Source organism: Jaculus jaculus, chromosome 9 (genome assembly GCF_020740685.1).
Source record: "Jaculus jaculus isolate mJacJac1 chromosome 9, mJacJac1.mat.Y.cur, whole genome shotgun sequence".
NCBI classification, from domain to species: Eukaryota; Metazoa; Chordata; class Mammalia; order Rodentia; family Dipodidae; genus Jaculus; species Jaculus jaculus.
In genome coordinates this window covers 71687559-71711221 of record NC_059110.1, presented here as the reverse complement: position 1 = coordinate 71711221, position 23663 = coordinate 71687559, and the positions used below count along the sequence as shown (strand labels likewise).

The 23663-nt window shown below is 48.6% G+C and overlaps 1 protein-coding gene across 4 annotated transcripts in view; it reads left to right on the top strand.

Annotated features, from left to right (window-relative positions):
* The window catches only part of Rbpms (RNA binding protein, mRNA processing factor), a 193090-nt gene that overhangs the window by 154754 nt on the left and 14673 nt on the right, over nucleotides 1-23663 (top strand). For 2 of the 4 annotated variants that reach the window (XM_045159490.1, XR_006638974.1), the window contains exons 6-7: nucleotides 9031-9161; nucleotides 23058-23127. In XM_045159490.1, coding sequence (XP_045015425.1) covers nucleotides 9031-9161; nucleotides 23058-23120 — 194 coding nt within the window. In that variant the 3' untranslated portion in view covers nucleotides 23121-23127. Of the gene's footprint in view, nucleotides 1-9030; nucleotides 9162-11560; nucleotides 11770-23057; nucleotides 23128-23663 lie in introns of those variants that run through there. The other 2 variants (XM_004666936.3, XM_045159489.1) reach the window with 1 other exon arrangement.

Sequence of the window (23663 nt, the reverse complement as noted above, 5' to 3'; positions counted from 1 at the left end):
CTGGCACTTGGGAAGCAGAGGCGGGAATATAGTGAATTTGAGATCACCCTTGTCTATATAGTGAGACTCTGTCTTGAAAAGCAGATGTGTGAATCTCACTGATATACTGATAGCCTCATGTACACAAGAATGTGTATTTGGTCCCCAGCTCCATGCATGCATGGCACAAGGTGCTCCATGCATCTGGAGTTCATTTGCAGTGGCTAGAGGCCCTGGCATGGCCATTCTCTCTATCTGTCTTGCTTCTTTCTCTCTCTCTCTTTCTAATACATAAATAAAATATTTTTTAAAAAAATTTAAGGGCTGGAGAGATGGCTTAGCATTTAAGCGCTTGCCTGTGAAGCCTAAGGACCCCGGTTCGAGGCTCGGTTCCCCAGGTCCCACGTTAGCCAGATGCACAAGGGGGCGCACGCATCTGGAGTTCGTTTGCAGAGGCTGGAAGCCCTGGCGTGCCCATTCTCTCTCTCTCCCTCTATCTGTCTTTCTCTCTGTGTCTGTTGCTCTCAAATAAATAAATAAAAAATTTAAAAAAAAAAATTTAAAATGGGGCTGGAGGGATGGCTTAACGGTTAAGGTGTTTGCCTGAATGGCCAAAGGACCTAGGTTCAATTCCCCACGACCCACCTTAGTCAGAGAGGGGGTACATGAATCTGGAATTCATTTGCAGTGTCTAGAGGCCCTGGTGCACCCATTCTCTTACTCTCTCTCCCCTTTTCAAGTTGATCCTGGGCTGGAGAGAGAGCTGAATGATTAAATACACTTGCTTGCAAATTCGGGTGGCCTGGGTTTGTTGATTTCACAGTATCCCTATAAAGCTAGGCCCAGGTATCTAGAGTTTACAGTGGCAGGAAGCCATGGTATGCCCATTCTCTCATTCCCTCTCCCTTCCTCTCTCTCTCTCTCTCTCTCAAATACTTTAAAATAATTTAAATAATCATTTAAAATAATCTGTAAAAAAGAAGAAGTTAGAATCCTTGTAATTTAGAAAGTATTGGGCTGCCAAACCCAGCCTGGTAAGTTGTTGCCCATATGACATAGTGGTTCAAAGCATGGGCTCTGGAGTCTCGTGGTCTGAATTGACAGCATCACCCCTTCCAAGCAGCATGGCTTTGGTTTTCAAGCATGCCCCAATTCTCAAGTACAGCAGACTGAGTGCGTATACCAGAAGGCTGTTCTGGAGATTAAACAGGTGGAAGTCTGTGAAACATGTTGCATAAGTCTGAACACCCTTGTCACCACTTAGTTTATGACCAGCCCCATAGGGAAACCACACAGCCACCTTCATGTGCATCTACTCACCACACATGGGAAAAGCTTGTTGCAGGCAACAAAAGCAGAAGGCATGCCTCACTTTAACTGGCAGGCGGTACTATTCTGAGTATACAAAAGGAAGAGAGCATCCATTATGCAATAGAGAAGTATATTCTCTTGGGAAATTATACATGGTAGGAATCAAACCTGGGGCCTTATGCATGCTGGGCAACTGCCCTATCACTGAGCTACATACTCAGCCTTTTTATTATTTAGTTAGTTAGTTAGTTTGAGAGGGGGTCTCCTCATGTAATTGAGGCTGACCTCAAAGTGTCAATTACTTTAGCTTTCTATGTGCTGGGGTGATAGGTAGGCACCACCATGTCCAGCAGAAAATGTTTCTTGAGGGTCTACTTTGTGCCAGGCTCATTAGTGTGTGTAACAGGCCAGTGTGAAGCTGAGCACGTTCTCCTGTTTGGTGCACTGCTAGGCAGTGCAAGAGGCAATCCCGGCCGTCCAGTGGTCTGACCAATTCTTAAAAGCAAGTTCCGTCCATTCGGGCTTGGGAATGAACTTGCCGGGGGAGTCCCACTCTCACCCCTACAGCTGCAGAGGTCACAGGAAGGAAGAGGAATGAACATGTCTCCATGTGGAAAACAAGAATAGACAACTGTGGTGACCTGTGTCCCCAGCGGGACAGTTTTCTTCCTGCCTGTGCTCTGGGTTCTTTTTTCCTCTCTCTGATGAGGAAGTAGATCGCATCGGATGACTTTGGCTTCAAACAGCTGGTGCACAAGGAAAGAACGGGCCTGTGGGAGCAGTGACCGGCAAGTGAGTAACTGGGCCAGTGGAATGTAGACCAGCAGCCTTTCTGAATTTCCTCAGCCAACTTCCTCTGCGGCACTGTGTTGGCCCTTCGGCAGGTTTAAACTGTTGCTGGGTCAGGAGAGAGATACTATGGGAAGACTGCACGAGTCATAGACTCGCAGGCCAGGCCAGGTGAGGGCCTGCATCCAGGCAGAAGTAGAAGCAGGGCTGCAGAGCAGCAGTGAGAGATCCCCCTGAATGAGTGAGGGGTCTGTGTCAGGCAATGACTGCTGCTCATCCTGCTTCTCCCCATCACTGTGAATCAGTGGGCTAGATAATCCCCCTCTCTGTGCCTCAGTTTCTTTAGAACAGGAAGGGGCTGATGTTAATGTCTCCGATTAGGAGCATGTTGGAATGCGTGCAGTAAGCATTAGCTAATATCCTCATTGCTGCTGCAGCCACCATTATTGTCGTCTCTGCATCATTGTTACTAGAGTGGCAAAGGTTTGATAGGGATGTAAAGGTGCTTTTGACCAGAGTGAACGCGATGAGAAAGAACTTATTGGAAGAAAGGAGGAATTGGTTTAGATGTGACAGTAAGTGTATTCTTTGGGTGAGTTGGGTTTGGTGAGTTTATTTATATTAGGGTAGACTGCAGAGCCGTAGGTTTGTGGGTGGTCCTAAAATAGTAACCAAAGTGAAAGAACAGAAATGCCTGGGTCTCTGGTCATAGTGGCAGAGAGCTGAGCCTGGCCAGCCTCGTGGCCCGAGGGCTGAGGCCAGAGTATTGCTGTGACCACTTGCGCTGCCACTGCTCCACCGAGAATCAGCCTCGACCTGCCTCTGCTAACGCCTGGCGCGGTCCCTCCCGAGTCACACTCCCAGCCTTCACCTAACTGGTGTGTGTTTTGCTTCACTTTTTTTTAATGCTTTAAAAATGTTATTTATTTGAGAGAGAGAAAGAGAGGGAGGGAGGGCACACTAGGGCCTCTAGCCACTGCACACAAGTTCCAGAAGCACACGCCACCTTGTCCATCTGGCTTATGTGAGTCCTAGGGAATTGAACCTGGATCTTTTGGCTTTGCAGGCAAGCACCTTAATAGCTGAGCCATCCTTCCAGCACGGCTTGATTATTAAAGACAGTGTTGCTATGGAACCCTGTCTGGCCTTGAATTCATAGTTATCCTACTGCCTCAGCCTCCCGAGTGCTGGGATTAAAGGTGTACCCTACTGTTGCAGTCAGGTTCTCATGCTGGTACAAATCACCCAACCAAGAACAGCTTGTGGGAAAAAGACTTATTTTGGCTTACAGGCTCGAGGGGAAACTCCACAATGGCAGGGGAAAACTGGCATGAGCAAAGGGTGGACCTCACCCCCTGGCTTTCATAAGTGGACAACAGGAACAGGAGATTGTGCCAAATACTGGCATAGGGAAACTGGCTATAACACCCATAAGCCTACCCCCAACAATACACTGCCTCCAGGAGGCTTTAATTTCCAGTTGCCATCAGCTGGTGAACCTAATGTCTAGAACACCCAAGTTTATGGGGACACATGAATCAAACCACCACACCTACCATTCCCAACCGGGGTGACTTTTGTAGCGTTTACTTATTGGTAGACATGATCAGCTAGTTGCTTAGGTGTGCTGCTGGGAGCTGACTGCTAATAGAAATCCTTTTTTTTTTTTTGTATCTGTCTCCCTATGGCTGGAGGTTAGAGGTACATACCACCTAGCACTTGCTAACAGATTTCATGATTTTTTTTTCAAAAATTCATTTTATTGAACTTTATATTGATAACCTCTGTACATCTATGAAAATGTTTCTAGGGGGCTGGGGATATGGTTTTGTGGGTAAATTGCTTGCCTGGGTCCCTAGTGCTAATATATTTATTTACTAGAGAGGTGGATAGAGGATGGGCATGCCAGGACCTCTAGCCAGATGCATGCACCACCTTGTACATCTGGCTTTAAGTGGGTACTCGAGAATCATACCTGGGTCCTTTGACTTTGCAGGCAAGTGCCTTAACCACTAAGCCATCTTTTTCCAGCCCTTTTTAAAATTTAATTAATTAATTTAAGAGAGCCATAGCCTAGTGCTCATATAAAAAACCAGGTATGGGGGCACACAGAGACAGATGGATCCTCAGAGATGGTTGGCTGGCTTATCAGTGCTAGCTTGTCTAGTCCATCCAGTGAGCTCTAGGTTCATTGGGAAACTGTCTTAAAAGACAAGTGAGCCTTTGAGGAAGATGCTCAGCATGCATCTCTGGCACTCATGTACACACATGGAAAAGAAGAAAAAAAGAAAGAAGAATTTACTCCCAGCTCTTGGGATGCAGAAGTAGGAGGATTACCGTTAGTTCAAGGCCACCCTGAGATGTTCAGGACAGCCTGGGCTAGAGTGAGACCCTACCTGAAAACCAAAAGAAAAAAAATGGCTGGCTGGGCATGGTGGCTAATACCTTTATCCCAGCACTTGGAAGGCCAAGGTAGGAGGATTGCCATGAGTTTAAGGCCACCCTGAGACTATATAGTGAATTCAAAGTCAGCCTGGCCAAAGCGAGACCCTACTTGAGAAAAACAAAACCAAACAAAAGATAAAAATAATGTTTCTAGGTCTGGAGAGATGGCTTCGTGGTTAAGGCGTTTGCCTACAAAGCCAAGGACCTCGTTTCAATACCCCAGGATCCACATAAACCAGATGTGTAAGGTGGCGCATGTGTCTGGAGTTCGTTTGCAATGGCTGATGACCCTGGCATGCCCATTCTCTCTCTTTCGCTCTCAAGTAAATAAATAAATAATAATTTTTTTTTAATGTTTCTGAATATTTGGATCTTCTGTGCCATGGTTGATTTTCCTGTCCAGTTTCCTCATCTTCCAGGCAAGAGCTCTAATAAGCTTTGAGTTTATTGTATTAAATTGAGTATACTAAAAAGTGTAGGCTAACACCCCTTCTGCACTCCAGGGTCTCTTACCACCACCTGCACTGAGGGAATCACCTGTCCCCACAGAGGGCTGTAGGGCAGGATGCTGTGCACACAGATCCCTTTCATACGCCACCCAGGTTAGTCTCAGGAGGTTGCAATGGATGGATTGATAGTGTTTATGAGTTAAGGTTTTAGGGCAACCCAGGCTGACCTGGAACTCAACAGCAATCCTCCTACCTCAACCTTGTGAGTGGTGGGCTGAAAGGCATCTGTCACCATATCTGGCTTCTCTGGGAGGTTTTTTTTTTTTTTTTAATCTTGGTGGTCATTTCTTCCCTCCTTTTCCTTTTTCTTTCTTTGTATTTTTGTCTTTTGGCTATATACATATTCCCTAGTGGGACTGTAGAATTGACCTGTGATTTGATGAGCTCAACCTTCCAAGGCTGAAGTAAGTGAATGTCTTAATTTCTTCAATGAGAGGCAAATGCCTGGCCCTGGACAGGCAAGAATAGGAGAGACCCTGAGGCTGGCTGTGGGGTGTTGGATGTGATACTTAGTAAAGGCTCCTCCCCTGAGTAGGAAGTAGCATTTCATTGGAGTTTTGAGGAAATAAGCCGGGGGGGGGGGGGGGAGATGTACTAGGGGCCTGAAAATGCGAGAGAAGTAGGTATGATCACACTACTGGAGTGACTCACCCTAAAACTAGGGAAACCAGGGGAAATCCTGGATTCTTCTAGGCTGTTACATAGGAAGTGGACACTAACCTGAGAGCCAGGGGAGGGTGAAGTGATTGAATTGTGTATTTTAGAGGTGGTTCCAGATTCAGGATGGTGGGCCTCCTATGATCAACCATTGGTGATTACACTTAACGTGCATGCTGTAATTGATCTAATGGGACCCTAGGGAGAGAATGAATGTGGAGGGGAACAAGGTGACAACCCGGCCTCTATCTTGAGCAGCCAAATGGAAGGGAGCATCTTCCACTGAAGTCTGGAATGAAGGGGGCAGGCACCAGAGGGACTATGTTTACTTTTGTGTTTGTTGAGCATGATAATCTCAAACAGGACTTTCCTAGGCAAAATAAACACAAACTCTTAGACCTTAGTTCCTAAGGCCTTGCCCCTTACCCTCATCCTACCCCTGTCCTGTGTGACCCTGGACTAGAAGGTTCACTTTTTGCCTCTTTCCTCTGATCTGCCTGGGCTCTTCAGCACAGTGCTTAGTTTCAGCATCTACTTTTCAGTTCTGGTTGCACATTCTCACACTTTAAAAAGAAAAGGCCCATTCAAATGTATATTGTCCTCAAATATCCAAAAGCTGCAAAAAGATGAAGGGCTTTAGGGTGAACCTACTGCAATGGAAAAGATTTCTCAGGAGGGTGGGTTAGGCCTAGACAAAAAGGCCTGGGTCTCTTGATTGCCACCTCTGGGTTTCCTGGGGCATGGCTCCTCTTAGGTGGTCAAGAGTCCTTTTTATCCTCAGGAACCTCCCTCCCTGGTCCACTGCCTTGAGCAATGTAACCAATGACTAGGAAAGATGAAGCCCTCTAAAATCTGGCTTCTGTGATCTGCCCATTCCTTACACTTAAGTAGTAGTCCCTCTTGAGCTTTTTTTTTTTTAATATTTTGTGTATTTTTATTTATTTATTTGAGAGTGAGAGAGAGAGAGAGAGAGAGAGAAAGAATGGACGCGCCAGGGCCTCCAGCCACTGCAAACGAACTCCAGACGTATGCGCACCCTTGTGCATCTGGCTAATGTGGGTCCTGGGGAACTGAGCCTCAAACCGGGGTCCTTAGGCTTCACAGACAAGCACTTAACCACTAGGCCATCTCTCCAGCCCCCCTCTTGAGCTTTTGTCATTTTCTCCAGACTGTATCAGCCAAGGGAAGCTTGCTTGCTTGCTTTTTCTGTGTGTATGTGTGATGACCATGTGTAAGGCAAAGAAGAATTTTTGAGGAAAAAGATGGAAAAGCCCCATAGTGTCAGAGAAAGCTTGTTTAGGGTTTTGGTGAGAGTGAGTGAGGGTAGGAAATCTTGGCAGGCCAGGTCCTCCAGCCACTGTGATTGAACTCCACACGTGTATTGCATCACCTTGTGTCTGGCTTACGTAGGGCCTGGAGAATTGAACACGGGTCCTTAGGCCTCACAGGCAAGTACCTTAAGCGCTCAGCCATCTCTCCAGCCCTTTTTTAGACTTTATGAAGGAAGCATCCTTAGGTGAACCTACCCCCAGGTTAGCCAGTTCCTGTTAGAGCTTGAGGAAGGATTCCAGACCCACTGCAGTGCAATCACGCCTCTCCACTGATCTCTGCCGGTCAGTGTCGGTTGATGCGTGAGCTCTGTGGTCCCCGTGGACTAGAAATGAGTGTGCTCTGGGGCCTGAGACACTCTTGACTTTTATAAAGATTCAGAATGTCTTAAAATAGCCTGGTAGCTAAAATAACAATAAAAACAACAGTAATAGCTTGCCATTGCTCAGAATGGCTGTTTGTTTAAAGTCCGAGTCTGGTCCTGGCAGCAGTTAGTTTCCACGAGCTGGACTCCCACAAGAACGGCCCTAATGGGAAGCATATGTCCTACCATGACAGGAAACGCAGGGTTGCGAAGCATTCTCCCAACCCCTCTTAGGGTTTTCCTGAGCCTTGGGTACAGATACCCACACTGCCTGGGACTTGAGTAGATGACCTGGACCTGATCACTTTAATGACAACTTGCAATGCTGTTATTTCTCTGACCTGTTCTCAGGTCAGGTCTGTGCAGTCTGCATTTCTGTCTCCAGGGCTTTAACTGCTCTGTGGCACGGAGGATGAAGCAGGGTGCAAGGAGACAAACCGGATGCATGGGCTTGGGAGTCAGCAGGGGCTGTTTCTGAGTGGGGCATCACCCCGCTACTCCTGACTCCCTGTTGCGGGAAGAGCCGCGGCCCCCAATCTGACCACACGGCACTGAGCTGCCCCTTGCTCACTACACAGCATAGCTCCGGCAGTTTACTGGCCTTACTACACTTCCATTACTAAAGTCCCCAGGATGAGGGAGATAGCATACTTGGGGTGACTTCTGGGAGGTAGGAGCCACATACCCCTAGATGTCTGGAGAGTCCTGAATAACAGTTACTGATGGCTCCTCCCAGCTGCCCTGGGAGGCATCCTGATCTCACACTTTGACAGGTGATAAAAGCAAATGTTAGGATTTCTGCTTCACAGGTCCACATCTGTAACTATTGAGTGATATTATTTCTGCTTTTGCCAAGAAGCTCGCTCACTCGCTTGTTCACTCAGTCATGTGCTTGTCCCTGCTTTAATGGATTACTTTCTGACCCATTGGGTGGCCCGACCTGCACCTTTAATCTGGGGACTGCAGATTGACCTGGGTAGAACCCAAGCTTCGCAAGGAACTTTAGACTAGGTAGCTAGCAACGTGGCTCACTCCCCCCTGCACCCCCCCCCCCACACACAAAGGATATAATAAACAGCATCTGTCAGTATTTTAATTGCATCTTTCAGGATCCAAGCTTTAAATTGAACACTCAAGATACTTCTCTGAACTTGCATTGACTTAAATGTCCTGTACTTCTGAAGGCAAAATGGAAAATGCTTAATTGTGATTTATTTGTTGATAGTGCCGATACGCGGTGCTTTGCCATCCTCATGCTCCACTGGAGTCCTGCAGAGGGCTCTCCAGGGACATCCTGGTCATGTTTGTCTTCCTTCCGTTCCTAGGAGAATCACACTTAATGTTTTGAGCAGGAAATTCCCACTGTTCTTGAGTCCGCAGCTACAGTTGGAAAGACATCAGAGTGTCCAAGGCGAAGTCCCGGCCTGGGCCCTCAGCAGGCCCATCAGACTGCAGGGGCTTGCTGCCGTGTTCCCTCTGTGCTCACTTCCTTTGCTGATAGGTTGAGCCAGCAAAGAGAATAGGCTGTTACAAGGAGAGTAGTTTGGCCTCTGAGTTGACTGGGGCTGGGGTTACTGGGTGTTTTGTTTTCTGATGTGAAAGCCGCTGTTTGGTAACCACTAACTCTTCCTTATTCTTTTCTTGCAGATGAGCTCACAGTGCCTGCACTTTACCCCAGTAGCCCTGAAGTGTGGGCCCCGTACCCTCTGTACCCAGCGGAGTTAGCGCCTGCTCTTCCTCCTCCTGCTTTCACCTATCCCGCTTCACTGCATGCCCAGGTAATTTATACCCATCGGCCACGACTTCACTCACTCCTCCACCAGTCCTTTCAAACCTGGTCCCCAGAGCACATCATACAACTAACACCTATCCAGCTAACAGATCCACCTCAGGAGATGAATGAGCCCTCTACATCAAGCTGACACCCTCCAGGACTTACGAGGACCGTCTGACAGCAATGATCCCAGCCACTGCCTGTTGTTTGCCCCAAAGGACACTCCCCTCTTCCTTAATGATCTCACCCTCATCTCACACAGGAGGACTGGGTGGGCTTCTTTTCCCTGCTCCCAGCCAGCTAGAGGGCATCACCAGAGCACAGGTGTGTGTGTGCCTAGTGTGGAAGGGAGGTGTGTGTTGGTATGAGTGTGTATGTATTGAAAGACCTCTGCTCTCACATCCTACAAGATTAGTAACTGAAAGGGAAACTTCTGGGAGAAAGCCTGTCTATGTGTTTTTATATATGTTATAAGAAGAACAAAGGGTTGTTTATTCTTGTGTTTGGGAAATCCTGTCACAAAGGGGCTGTTCTGTCTAAGATGTAATTATAGGACAGGGGTAGAAATCTCTGTGTTGCCTAGTTTTGAATAGCCTGAGTTTTATAAACAAGCTCCTTGCTTCTCCTTGAAGATGACTGTCTGCATACTAACACTTAGTCCCATAGAGGCAGTGGTGCCTGCACTTTACTCTTTGTGTTAAGTAGTATCTCTGGGAAGACCATTCATTCACTGACCTCCAGAAAGTGCTGATCATTAGCAAATAAACAGAAAAAATATAGATTGCCCTTGACTGCATGCATGACTTAGCCTGGCCTTTAAAAAAGTGTCAAGCTGATTGCGTGAGGCGCTTTCTTGTTTCGCTTGGTATTGCTTCCGAGGCTGGATGAAGCTCTTTCATGTTTATACAGAGCTGTGCTGTGTAAGACACCTGCAAGCAGCCCTCTGTGAAGGTCCCAGAACTGTGGAGCGAGAAGTACTGTGGCTGAACACCCTTTCACTCTGGCTCATCTGAATAGAGTGCTCCTGTGCTGTTTCCTGGGACATCTCAGTGCATGTACCCCACTAGTGATTAACCCTCCATTGGGAGAAGCAGGTAGAAAGCAGTGTGGGTAGTGAAGAAAGATGTAGGTGGTGGCGGTGAGATGACTCAGCACAGCAAAACAAGCTAAAGCCGAGGCCAGGAGACCTTTTTCTTGCTTACCTCTGTCCATTGTCTACCGTGGTACTGGCAGGTACAGGGTAAGTGGTAACCCCTAGTCTGTCTTTTGCTGAGTAGACAGTAAGGAGCAACTATAGGAGCCTTTTTGTTCCCCCCACACCTCATCTCCTCTTGCTGTGCGACTTGGGAATATACCAACTGGCAACTGAGGTGACTGGTGATAAATACCATGAAACAGTAAAGGTTGCAGAGTCTAATGGGTAGCCCCGGCTGTGGTTATGTAGCGCCAAAGCCTCTCACCAGGGCCCTGAAGAATCAAGGATTAACAGTGTCAGTGGGGATTGCTGACTCTGAGCCATGACGTGGCAGACGAAATCAAGAGTGGTTTGGGGGATATGGAGGGTGAAGGGTCCAATGGCTCTTAAGAGATAAGAAAGCTGACATCTTTGTAAGGAAGGATGGAGACAGTACAAGATTAGATGGACCTCAGCCATGCATTTTAGTATCATCATCGCCCATGTGGCCCCATCCTCAGGAGTTCTATCGTGCTGTTGAAACTTTCCCAGCTGGGAATCCACTTGACTATGCCACTGGCCCTGATGTGATGGAACTGTCTGATATTGGTTAGATCCATGTGTTCAATCCCACTTCTTGTTTGGAGTCATTCCCAGCCCAACTTTGGACTCTATATCCCAATAATACATAAATGAACATGGTTGTTTAAACTTACTTGCCCAGGTTGGGACTCAGTGAACTCGTAGAGATGTTACCGATCAGCTGGTCTAAGCCGCTGTATAGATGAGGAAACAGGCCTGAGAAGATGGACAGTAACCCCGAACGCAGTGGCTGAACCATGACTAGACCCAGGGCAGCAGTCACTGCCCCCCCCCAGGCCTGTCTGTAGCACTCTGAGGTGTTAATTCAGCAAAGACTTCTTTTTAGTGAAATTTTGGAGAAACCTTGCTTCAATGACCCCTTGGAACTTTCTTCTCTAAGTAAATAAGAAGTTTGTAAGAAGAGACCTGGAGGCAGAGACAAGGGAATTTGCCTTTAGCCTGAACCCAAGGGCTTCAGAGAATCATAGTAACTGGAGGTAGAGAAGAGCAGGCCTTCCCCTTAGTGTGTAATTCAGGTTTTGTTTTGGAAATTTTGTGATGTTTTGGAGAATCTTCTAAGTAATACTGCTTTTCTTAGCAATGTTGTGCTCTGTTTTGAGACATGGACTTTTTTTTTTTTCTTCTAGTGTTTCTCTCCTGAGGCAAAGCCCAACACACCTGTCTTTTGTCCGCTTCTCCAGCAAATTAGATTTGTCTCTGGGAATGTGTTTGTCACATATCAACCTACTGCAGACCAGCAGAGGGAGCTCCCATGTTGAATTTCTTAGCTATTTTTTCCCCTTTTGCAAAAACTATTTCTTGATGATATTTGAGAGATTTCAATAAAAATTTTAATCAGAGCAAAAAAAAAAAAATGATCTCAAGTAGACCTCAGCGTTTTTTGTTTTCTCGGTGGTACAATTAAATAAAAACCTCTGGCTGAGGTTTCGGGAGAATTGGGTCCATGACAACTAAACGTGTATTCCATGGGAGAAGGACTCAGAAAGAGCACCGTGGGTAGACAGGGCTCCAGAGCCGTGGCATCATTGCTGCCGCTTTCGTCTTCTTGGGCCCTCCTACCTACCTGAGCTCCATGCTAGAAGATTCTCATGCCAACCTCTGCAAGTCCTCGGCCATCAGGAGCTCTGGAATCATCAGGAATGGCGTGACTAGCTAGTGGAAGTGTGTTTGCCATGAATGGACACACTTTCTCCCGTTTGCCTGCTGTGATCTCACGGAGGAGAACCAGGAGACAGGACTTGTCACTAAGAAGTCATTGGTCACATTTCTAGTTCTGGCTCAGACTCCTACTGCTGTATTGTGAGCATGTTTATTTGCCATCCCATCCCTTGGGGGGAGTAACAGACAGCAGCTAGCCATGGTGGCACACACCTGCAATCCTAGCACGCACAGGTCAAGTTCCCAGTGGGCCTGGGCTACACAGTGAGACCCTGTCTCAAATTTGTCCCCCCGCCCCCACAAAAAAAAGTGTTGGTTAAAGTAATAGAATGACACAATGTGTACTGCCTTAGCTTTTTTGTTTTTTTGCGGTTAGAGTCTCACTCTAGCCCAGGCTGAACTGGATTTAACTCTGTAGTCTCAGGGTGGCCTCGAACTCATGATGATCCTTTTACCTCTGCCTCCCCAGTGCTGAGATTAAAGGCATGCACACCCCCCCCCCCCAGCAGAGCTTGCACTTTTTAAGTAATCAGCTCACTTGGTCCTCTGGTATTTGAAGTTGAGTAAATCTGTTCTTTCAGTCACCACATAGATGGGCTACGTTTCATCTGCTTTCTGGAAGGTTATATACTGGAGATAACATTCAGACCCTCTGTTACCACCTGCTCACATGCCTCTGCTTGTAAATCTGGTTCAGCTTTTGCTTTAGTCACATTGGAAGAGAGAAGGTCCTGACTGCGCACTGTCCTTAGTGTCCCCGGCCTGCAGTCCTTTCAAGACTCGCTGGGCTGCTGCCCAGCTTGAGCTTGGAGCCCCTCCTCTGCACAGCAGAAACAGAAAGTTTCTAAGTCTCAACACAGACTTCTTCATGCCCTTGAGAGATCCCTTGTGGCACACTGGAAAAGTCTTAAAAGGTTAAACCCCAAATAAGTACAGGACTGCTCCATGGGAAAAGAGCCACAGGCAAACCGGACAGGGAGATGACAAGAGAGACAGATGGACTTAGGTGATACAGGGTGCCTGCATCGCGGGACTGGCCACACCGCCACAGTTTCTAAATGTTTACTTAGGAGCAGAGTGCAACTTTTAAGAACTGCACTTAAATGGTCATTTTGTTTAGTTTTGTGTGTTTTTTGAAGCCTAAGTCTCATTCTGGCCCTGGCTGTCGTGGAACTCTCCCTTTAGCCCCAGGCTGGCCTTTAAAGATGTGAACCACCGTACCTGGATTTAGGTGTTTTTTTTTTTAAGTGTATTTTATTTATTTATCTATTTATTTGAGAGAGAGAAAGGAGTGGAGGAAGAGGGGAAGAGAGAAAGAGAGAATGGGCATGCCAGGGCTTCCAACCACTGCCTTACGTGGGTCCTGGAGAGTCAAACCAAGATCCTTTGGCTTTGTAGGCAAACGCCTTAACTGCTAAGCCATCTCTCCAGCCCCAAGTTTTGTTTTAACTTTTTTTTTTTTTTTTTTTTGGTTTTCTAAGGTAGGGTCTCACTCTAGCTCAGGCTGACCTGGAATTCACTATGTATTCTCAGGGTGGCCTCGAACTCTCGGCAATCCTCCTACCTCTGCCTCCCGAGTGCTGGGATTAAAGGCGTGTGCCACCACGCACGGATTGTTTTCACTTTCTATGTCACTTAGTATTTCCTCCATCAATAACGAAGCCCTGTGGAGAACAGTAAGAATGAGACATAGACGTGAGGCTTGATATGGTGTGTATCTAAATATATAGAACAAGAAAGGGACTGTTGGGCTGAGGCTACCCTTGGGAGGTCACCTGCTGTGGCACCTAGACTCATCCTTCCTGTTCTTTACCTCAGCAGGCAGTAGTAAATTCTATATAGGTGCCTGGTTCTGTGGGAGACCAGTGAAATCTGACCCCCTAGGAGGGGATTCAGTGCCACAGTGACACTCTGTCCCACAAGTCACAGAGGGGCTGGAGGATTTGGGGATATTTGATCCTGTATGATCTTATTAGGTCCCAAGTCTGGCGCCCTTGTCCCTGAGCTTGGCTCTCCTGTGGTATGTTGTGTCTTTAGAAGTGGTACTTGGGCTTTGCAGAACTGGAACTTGAAGTTGTTTTCATGCATGAGGTCTGTTCCCCCTCCCTTTATATCTGCCCCCCCTCTCGTTTTTGGTTTTCCAAGGTAGGGTCTCACTCTAGCTCAGGCTGACCTGGAATTCACTATGGAATCTTAGGGTGGCCTTGAACTCATGTTGATCTTCCTACCTCTGCCTCCCAAGTGTGGGGTTAAAGGTGTGCGCCACCACGCCCGGCTTGACATTTCTCTTAACGCTGCAGCTCTGTGAGGTCAAACGGAGAAGAAGCTACCAGGGTCCCCAAAGTGCCAGCCTTGTCTCAGTTCCTGCTTTCTGTCTGGACACAAGCACACGTGTGCTCTGGTACATGCCTCAGCTGCTAGGATTACAGCCCCCCTTCTCTCCAGCACGTCTGTAGGCTCTGTCTGAGTCCACAGGAATGCTCCACAAGATCTGCTTTTCCTTGCTGGTCCGTGGAAGCACAAGTTCAGACATTGCCTGGCCAGACATAGCTGCATCATTTGGAAGCTTGGTTTTTAAACTCCCAAAGCTTCAGGAAAACGGAGCTAGTGAGGTTTTGTGTAAAGCACTTAGAAATGTCTGCTACACAGTAGGAGCTTAGTAAGCTTTTATCTGTGGTACTAGGGATCAAACCCAGGGCTTAGAGCATGCTAGGCAAGCGTTCTACCACTTAGCTATGTTCCCGGCCTTCAGCATTTTGTTTGATTTTTAAAAAGTAGCCCTTCCCAGGGTTCTTTGAACATTTGAATTTCCAGCAAGAAGGCAACCTAAGCAGTGGCAGCAGCGCCCTTGGGACATTCACCATGACCTGGCAACAGTAACGGCTGCAGAGTCCTTGTGCACCAAAGGCAGGAAAGGAGGAGGGAGATGGATGGCTCCTCGTTACCAGGTGGCAGGCAGCCTTGCACCGAGCAGCATGTTCTCCACAGCTTGTGACAGCACTTGGAGCACTTGTCCTCAAAAGGAAATGTCTCCCACAGCCAGGCCAGGACCCACCTGGCTGCAGAGAGCCTGTCCTTGAGGAAGCGCGTCAGCCGGGGACTGGCTGAAACTCCGTGAGCGTGCTGCTGCCGCCGCCTGGTCTTCCTCCCTGTCAGAAACTGAAGAAGAGGACGCAGTCTTCCAGCCGGCTCTGCGGCCTGCCCTCGCTCCACTCGGCTCCTGCCCAGCCTCCTCTGCAGGCGGTGGACCTGGGCTCAGGGATCCCACTCCTTGGCAAGAAGTCCTCTCCTGCTGACCCGTCAACTGTCTTGGGACCACTGAGCCCCAGAAGACTGCCTTAGAAATCAACATCATTGCAAGTACTGGGGGACAGCTCACAGCGGACCTTCTTCCATGGGGCACAGCAGTGTTAGGTTCAGGTGATGGCCTGTGTTTAGTTTTCTTAAGCATGTCCCCTTTTGTCTCCTGTGTAAAACCAGTTCCCTGGGTCCTTTGCAGGCTTTCCCCAACCTATGTGACAGGCAGCCCAGACTCGAATCTCATTGAGCCACACCTGTATGTTCTTTTGGTGAGCTCACATCTTCAGGGCTTTTTTTGTTGTTATTTTGATTTGTTTTTAATGTATATTTATTTATTTGGGGACGAGAGAATAGGTGCACCAAGGCCTCCTGCCTCTGCAAAAGAACTCCATCCAGACTCATGTGCCACTTTGTGCCTCTGGAGAGTTGAAACCTGCCCATTAGCTTTACAAGCAAATGCTTTTAACTGCTGAGGTCTCTCTCCAGTCCCTTCATGATTATTACCAAATGTGTGGAGCAGTGTCACAGCGGGGAGGTGCAGAGGATGTGGCCCCCATCTGGGTCTCAGTTTCTCATCCCTGCCTCTCATTACAGTCCAGGCTAACCTAAAACTCACTCATCTAAGTATCTCGGTTGGTAGGGAGCTTGCTTGCCAGGCACAAGGCATTGGGTTTGGTGCCCAGCACTGTATAAACCCAGTGTGCTGGCACATGCCTGCAATCTCAGTACTGCAGCGAAGGGGCTTGGAGGCAGGAAGATCAGAAAGTTTAAGGTCATTTTTCACTGTACAGGATGACCAGCCTGAGCTAAATGACACTCCTGTCCAAAAATGTTTGTTGTTGTCTTTTTTTATTTATTTGCATATTTTAAAGAGAGGCAGCTAGAGAGAGAGGATGGACATGCCAGGGCCTCCAGCCACTTCAGATGTACTCCAGACACACGCACCACCTTGTGCATCTAGCTTACATGAGTTCTGAGGAATCGACCTGGGTCCTTAGGCTTCGCAGGCAAGTGTCTTAACTGTGAAGACATCTCTCCAGCCCTGTTACTGTCTCTCTTTTTTGGCAATTTTTTATGGGAGAGAGTAAATTGGTGCACTGGGGCCCCTGGCCACTGCATTCAGCAACTCCAGAAACGTACTCCACTGTGTGGCCTTGCACATTTGTTTGTGTCACCTTGTGCTTCTAGCTTATGTGAGACCCAGAGAGCTGTAGGCTTCACAGGAAAATGCTTTAGCCACTCAGCCATCTCTCCAGCCCTGTTGCTGGCTTCGAGAGAGAGGGTCTTAACCATGTGGCCCAGATTGGCCTCATACTCCTGGTCCTTCTGCCTCGTTTCTTGAGTGCTGGAATTGCAGCATGTGCCACCACATGAGGCTCACAAATAGAGTCCTAATGACACTTCCTACTCACTCTGCTAAACTTGAGATCTTGGGCAAGTTTTCCCCTCACTTAGCCTCCATTTCCTTCACTTGACAGTGGGAAGAATGACTATCTCATGGGGCTGTTTCTGTACTTTCCCTTGGTCAGATCTTGGTGTCAAGGCTCCCGAGCACTCCCTGTGAGCCTAAGAAGCATGGGGAACTTAGGGGCTACAGAGCAGGACTCTGTCCCAGAATGGTGTGGACTGAAAGGCTGCAGGCCCAGCTCGCCACCCACCAGGGGGTCAGGTCCCCACCCTAGATGTCATCTAGGCACCATTGAGCAAGGAGACTAATCACCATTTTAGAAACAAAACAAGGATGCCCAGAAACTTTGGAATCCTATAGTGGAGACTCCATAAGAGAAAGTAAACTTTTTCCTTTGAAGAAAACCAGTCATGACAGGCCTGGGGGAAGGAAAATTCACTCCAAATGGAATCATATTTTATTCAAAGCTTGTGCTGCCAGTGGGGAAGGCCAGAACTTGGTGACAGCATGGGAAAGTAGGGCACCCCAACTTTCAGCTTCATGCATTGTGCAGTAAGCTCTTCCTGCTTCAGTAAACTCAGCTCCCAGGGACCTCTAATGGCCCTTTGATAGCGGGCATAGTTAAAAATTAACAGACTGTCGAAATTAAATATGGATGGTGAGTAACCACTGTGGACTTAATCTGACACAAGGTGTTACACGCTTGGGTACCCTCGACCCAGTGGCGTCCTGAGTGAACTTGGAGATGTCTGAGTACATGGCACATCCTGTCTGGAAGTAGAACTCTCACTTGTGCTGAGGACAGACAGCCTTAAGAGTCTAAAGGCCCATGTGAGAGCTCACCTTGAGGGTCTAGATTTAGTCCCAGCCTTGACTGGGCTTGCCAGGGGGTGTTGGTGGCCCTAGGACCTTGTTCTTGCAGTCTGGACTGTGCTCTGCTTAGGTGTACACCTTAATGGCTAATCCCGGCCCTCCTGCCTGGGAAGCTTGCCTAGAGCGCAGCACCCTTGGAGCCAGCCTTCTGCAGCCAGGACTGTGTGGTTTTGTGTCGGTCTCACCATATGGCAGTACCAAGGCTGCCCTCAGATTTGCAGCAGTCCTCCTGCCTCAGCTTTCCCTGTGCTTGAATGAGCTGTCATGCTGAGCTACAGCCAGGGTTAGTTGGTTGTTTTACAGCTGCTGGGGTAGGTAAGAAGGCAGGCTTAGCCTGTGAACCAAGTCATAAGTCATGATAGTCTGCACAGGTAATGGCAACTTACAGAATTCCTGAAGGCTGGACGATGCCAGGCTAGTCGTAAATAAGGCTGCCTCTGTTGAGAGGGTGGGCTGCCACTCTGGGGATGTGCAGGAATGGGCTCCTTTATGTGTGGACCTGGAGTGCCATTGCAGCCAGATTGAGTGCTCTATTAGTGTGCATTCATTTCTCTAGAAGTCCAACGTCACCTGGGTGCCCTTGGCCACACCTCAGCCACCTAAATCTACCACATAACCGTTGGCAAGGGCCTTCCAGACACAAGTATTAATAGCTGGCCCAGAATCAAATGACTTTATGGTCAGATGACCTTGGGAAGGCCCGGGTTAGAGCTGGTCAGACAGGTTTCTTTCCTTTGGCTCTCCTGCCCCAGAGCCTTTCATGGGCTGTTTTGCATCATGGCTGTGCTGAGGGCACAGGCAGCATTTCTCTCAGTTACAGGATGGCCGACATTTGTGGGTCGATCTTCTGGCCACATTCTGGAAACGTCAGTTATGAGTATTCTCTCTTAGACCTAGCTATGGTTGTGGCAGTCACCCAGAGGACTTTAAAATCCACATCCGAGGACCACAGCCCTGGAGAGTATGCATTTATAACAAGGTCAAGTGAGCCTGGTGGTCCACACTTGAGAACCCCAGGCCAGTGGAGAAGTAGCCACTGAGGGTGTTGACTAACTGTAGTGACCCTTACGTTCCTGGTAAGCATTTCTCATGGCCATTTCAATGGAAAGCAGGTGTGATTACGGGACTCGGTCACTAGAGAGGGAATAGTACAAGGCAGGTGATAGTTCTGGCTCCGCCTACCTGCCAGAGGCGGCCAGGGAAGGTGCATGGCAACATAAGTTCTGTGTGCTGAACCCTCTGGGCCTTCTCATCTACACATGGGAAAACATGAATATTATCTTATATTTGAGCTTTTGCTACTTTTGTTAGCATGCTGTGGATTTTTGTTGGTTTTTTTTTTTTTTCTCCATGTTTTTCCTTCCTAGGCGTCTGCAAACTCCTGTCAGTCTGCCACCGTACTTCCTTCCCAGTAGTGTTTTCAAAGAGCATTCATGAAGAAGTGTGATCGGAGATTGCAGACAGTGTGGGCCCAGGTAGTGAACTGCTGCACTAAGAGTCACTGCTGTAGTGGGAAGGAGTCCAGGGTTCTCCAACTTTCTTACTCCCTGTGATGTGCCTGGCATTGTCTCTGGCACAGGCTTAATTAGAGTCAGTGTTGGTAAAATATATGAGAGGCTCTTATGGGGCCTCAGAAACTCCTAGCATTGCATGAAAGCTTGTGAGTGTGTGTGTGTGTGTGTGTGTGTGTGTGTGTGCGCGCGCGCGCACTGTGCATGTTTTATAGAGATCATGTAGAATGATAAATTGGTACGGATTATAACCTTCCATGAAGGCTAGCCTTATTGGTTAGTGGTTATGTGTACACTTAAACTGGGGGTCCTGGGAAATGGTGGGTTCCCACACTGCTAATGAGGAGTCTGAAGCCTCCTCCAGGGATTGGGCAAGAGCGACCAGGAATAACCTGAGGCCCAACAAGAATCCCAAAAGAGTAAAGGTGAATTTTTTCCTTGTAACCCCCTTAGCAACAGTGATTAGCACAAAACCGTTTGTTCAGCTGGGCCAGCTCCCATATTCCTGCCCTTGGCTGTGAACTCTCTGCTCGCTAAGTCAGCGCAAGAACATGAATGAGTTCAGGCTCAGCCTGGTGGAAGGTGCCCCCTGCTGGAAGGTGGGTGTCTCAGGTATCTGGAATGTGTCAAGAAGCACCCCTGGCAGACCCTAAAGTCCCAGCCATGACCTGCAAGAATGATGAGCTTTGGGGTTCTGTTTGTACCCCTCTTGCCACCAGATGCATCCCAAGAACCAGCTATTCTACTTCCCCCCTGGTGCCTTTCCACCTCGGCTTGGCTGAGCACAACTGACTAGAGTTAGACTTCCTGGAAGCCTGAAGTGGCCTCAGGATAAACACGTACGATTGAGAGACCACAGGCTGTGTGTGTGCACGTGTGTCCATGTCTTAGGATGAGAGGTGATCAAAGAGGCTTGGGTGACAGACAGCAAGGGGCTTCTTTTTCACAGTCACCTTCACCAGTACCAGACCCCTGCCATCCACTCTGCGGCTCGCTCTCCTCCCATCAGCCCTCTCCTGTGTCCCCTCTGTGAAACACCATCCCATCTTGGCCTCAGGGCTCAAGGTCCCCACCCCTCACCCAGGCCACACAGCCACTACCACGCTCCACACTGCCCTGGTGCACACGGACCATCCACTTTGTTGTGTCTAGGTTCCCCCTTGCCCCGGGGCCTTGTGCCCGCAGCCACCCTTCCCCAGCTGGCTCAAGAAGGCAGCTCCAACTCTGCTCTCTGCTTAGTGAGCCACTGGACTCAGATGCACAAGTCGTGAGCATGGGTAGGTACTGGTTTCTTCTGTCTTTCTGTCATCAGCCCCCTTCTCCCTGTTCTCTTGCCAACCCCTCTTCCTTTTTTTTCCCAAGGTAAGGTCTCACTCTAGTCCCGGGCTGGCCTCGAACTCACAGCAATCCTCCTACGTGTGCAACCAGATTGCCTGGCTCCACCCTCCTTCCCACATTGTTCCCTCTTATTCTTCTCTTTTCCTTTGCCCTGCATACCCTGAAGTTCCCAAAGTAATGGGCTGTAGCCCTCCTGGAGGAACACGTTTCTGATCCTCAACCTCTATTGCTACAAGTGACAGAAATGCCAGCCCTGCCTTTGGGAAGCTGGTGACTCCCAAGGAAGCCACTTGGGTCTCAGAGTTCTGGAGTCTCCCTCTCACCAGAATCTGGTTTCTGGTGATACAGTCTCATTCCAGAGGTGACCTAATACACAAGATGGCTCAAGGGAGGCCTTGCAGTGGATGTCTTCTGTAGCCAAAGCTCAAAATTCATACTTGGCCTTTCAAGCCACATGGCCCAAATTGGCTTAGGGGAACAGTTCCCTGGTAACTCCCACTTCCTACCCCCCCGCCCCGCCCCCACACTGAAAGCCACAGGTCTTGACTTCTAAAGAGGACCCTGAGGTGGGAGGAAACCCCAGCAATGTGTGGAGAATGAAGCAAAAGGTCAAGAACTCTAGTTTCTCTCTAGGACCCACTTTCTAATGTTCTCAACATGTAGAGTCACCATGGGGGATCTGGCAGAGTCTTGTTTTAGATTCTGACCCCACTGGACTCTGACCACAGTCATGCATAAAACCCAGACTAGACCGAGCATGGTGGTATGCACTTTTAATCCCAGGAGGCAGAAGTAGGGGAGCAACGCTGTGAGTTTGAGGCCAGCCTGGGACTACAGAGTGAGTTCCAGGTAGGCCTGGGTTAGAGTGAGACCCTACCTTATACAAGAAAAATGAAGAAACCCAGACAATTTGAAATGACCAGTTATCACTAACTCCCTACTCAACCCTGAGGATCCCACAAGCTGCCAATGGCTCAGCTGCACCCCCATCTCAGCCAGAATGACTCCTACTTCACCTTGGTGCTTGCGGAGCTTATTAAGTAAGGCTTTCTCCTCCCACACAGTATGTGCAGCTCTCACAGGCCACTGGACTCAGGCTTTTGGTTTTGTTGTTTGTTTTGTTTGTCCAGGTGGTAGTGTCTCTCTCTAGCCCAGGCTGACCTGAAATCAGTTTCAAGCCAGACTCACACTCACTATGCTGGGATTAAAGACATGTGCCATCACACCCAGCAGACTCAGGCTTTTCCGTGTAATTTACTCTCCATTTCCCACTCTGAGCAACACTGCTCATAGTAGTGAGGTTGTCCCTCTGTTTTTATGGTTTTTTGTTTTTTGAGGCAGAATTTCACTCTAGCCAAGGCTTACTTAAAGCCCACTCTGTAGTCCAGGGTGGCCTCAAACTCAGGGGTCCTCCTACTTCAGCCTCCCCAGTACTGGGGTTAAAAAGGCATGTGCACCACAGCTGGCGGACCCTCAGTCTGAAAGGGGGGCAAGCTGAGTGTGCCCATGTGTGCCTCCTGTCCCAGGTAGAAGCTGAAGATCAGGAGCTCAAGACCAGCCTTGGCTTCATAGCAACTTAGAAGCCTGAGTGCATGAGACTGCCTCATAAAAAATATAGAGGAAGGGAGGAGTGGTAAACAGGCATCCCTTATGATTATAGGCAAAACTGACACTTTCAGTATGTCAGTGGATGTTAAACATAAATGCATGAGCAGGTGCATGGTGGTTCTCACCTGTAACACCAGCACTTGGGACTGAGGTAGGAGGATTACTGTGAATTTGAGGCTAGTTTGGGCTGCAGAGAGATTTATAATTTCCTTGGCATGTGTGGGAACCATCATTTTCTGCCAGGTGGAGAAAGTATCCCTCATCCCAGTTGGTTTGGGTTGACTGGGAGAGAGGGCTGCTCTCTCACCTTCCCATAGACTGAAGGACCCCACACCTCAGAGAACCTGGGATTCCAGCAAGCCTACCCTGTGGAAAAAGCCAGAACCCCTTTTCTAAAGGGATAGAGACAATTTCAGAGAAGTTCTGGCCAAGCCAGTCTTGGAAGGGGTCATGAAATGCCCCTTACTTGGGAAACCAGTGGGTAGTCCTCCCAGCCTGGGCTTTTTCCTGGGGGGAGGGTGCAGGATTTCACGATAGGGTCTCACTCTAGCCCAGGCTGACCTGGAATTCACTATGGAGTCTCAGGCTGGCCTCAAACTCACAGCAATCCTCCTACCTCTGCCTCCTCCCAAGTGCCAGGATTAAAGATGTGCACCACCACCCTAGGTAGCCTGGGCATTTCTAAGGAAGTATGGAGAGGCAAGCTCACTGGGCCTCTAATGGCTGTTCGTTCTGAAAAGAAAGGAGCAGGGAAGTTGCTGCAGCCTCCATGTGGTCACAGGACATGTGAAAGTTCTCAGTTCTCTGGTGCTTTACAGCCCTGTGCAAAGTCCTGTGCAGGCCTGTCTGGGAGTGATGGAAAGCTTCGTGAAGAACAGCAAGGACACAGTACTGGACCCAACTCACAGCTTCTCGTTGTTTCCTCAGATGCGCTGGCTCCCTCCCTCAGAGGCTACTTCTCAGGGCTGGAAGTCCCGTCAGTTCTGCTGAACGCTGTGTAAGTACTTGGTCTACCCAAGGGATGAGCAAAGCACATTTGCCACAGACCTGTTAGGGTGGCCGTCAGTCAGGCCGCAGCAGCCACCATGACTAGTGACCAACTGCTGCCCCCTGTCCTTAGGGTGGCTGTCGTCAGCTTTGCCTGGTCTGGAAGAAGGGGTCAGGCAATAATCCAAGCCACGTAATCTTGGGAAACGTAAGTTAGAAGAGGTAACTGTGGTGCTGGTGAGCTAATGTAAACACAGTAGACCAAAACACGCCTCCGATAGGCAGGTGCCGAGGGCCTTTCTTCCCACCTGTTACTTCCCCTGTGTGGACAGACCAGGAGAGATGAAGACAGGAGGGTGTGGGGTGTCAAACACTAATACCAGCTCTCCTCTCCCAATGGCACGGTGAATGTTATCCTTCAAATCCCAGATAGTCCCTGGCTCCAAAAGCCCTTAGGGATTTGGGCTTTTGTTGTTGTTTGTTCTTTACATATTTGTTATTTATTTGAGAGAAAGAAAGAGGCAGATGGGGGGTGGGGAATGGGTG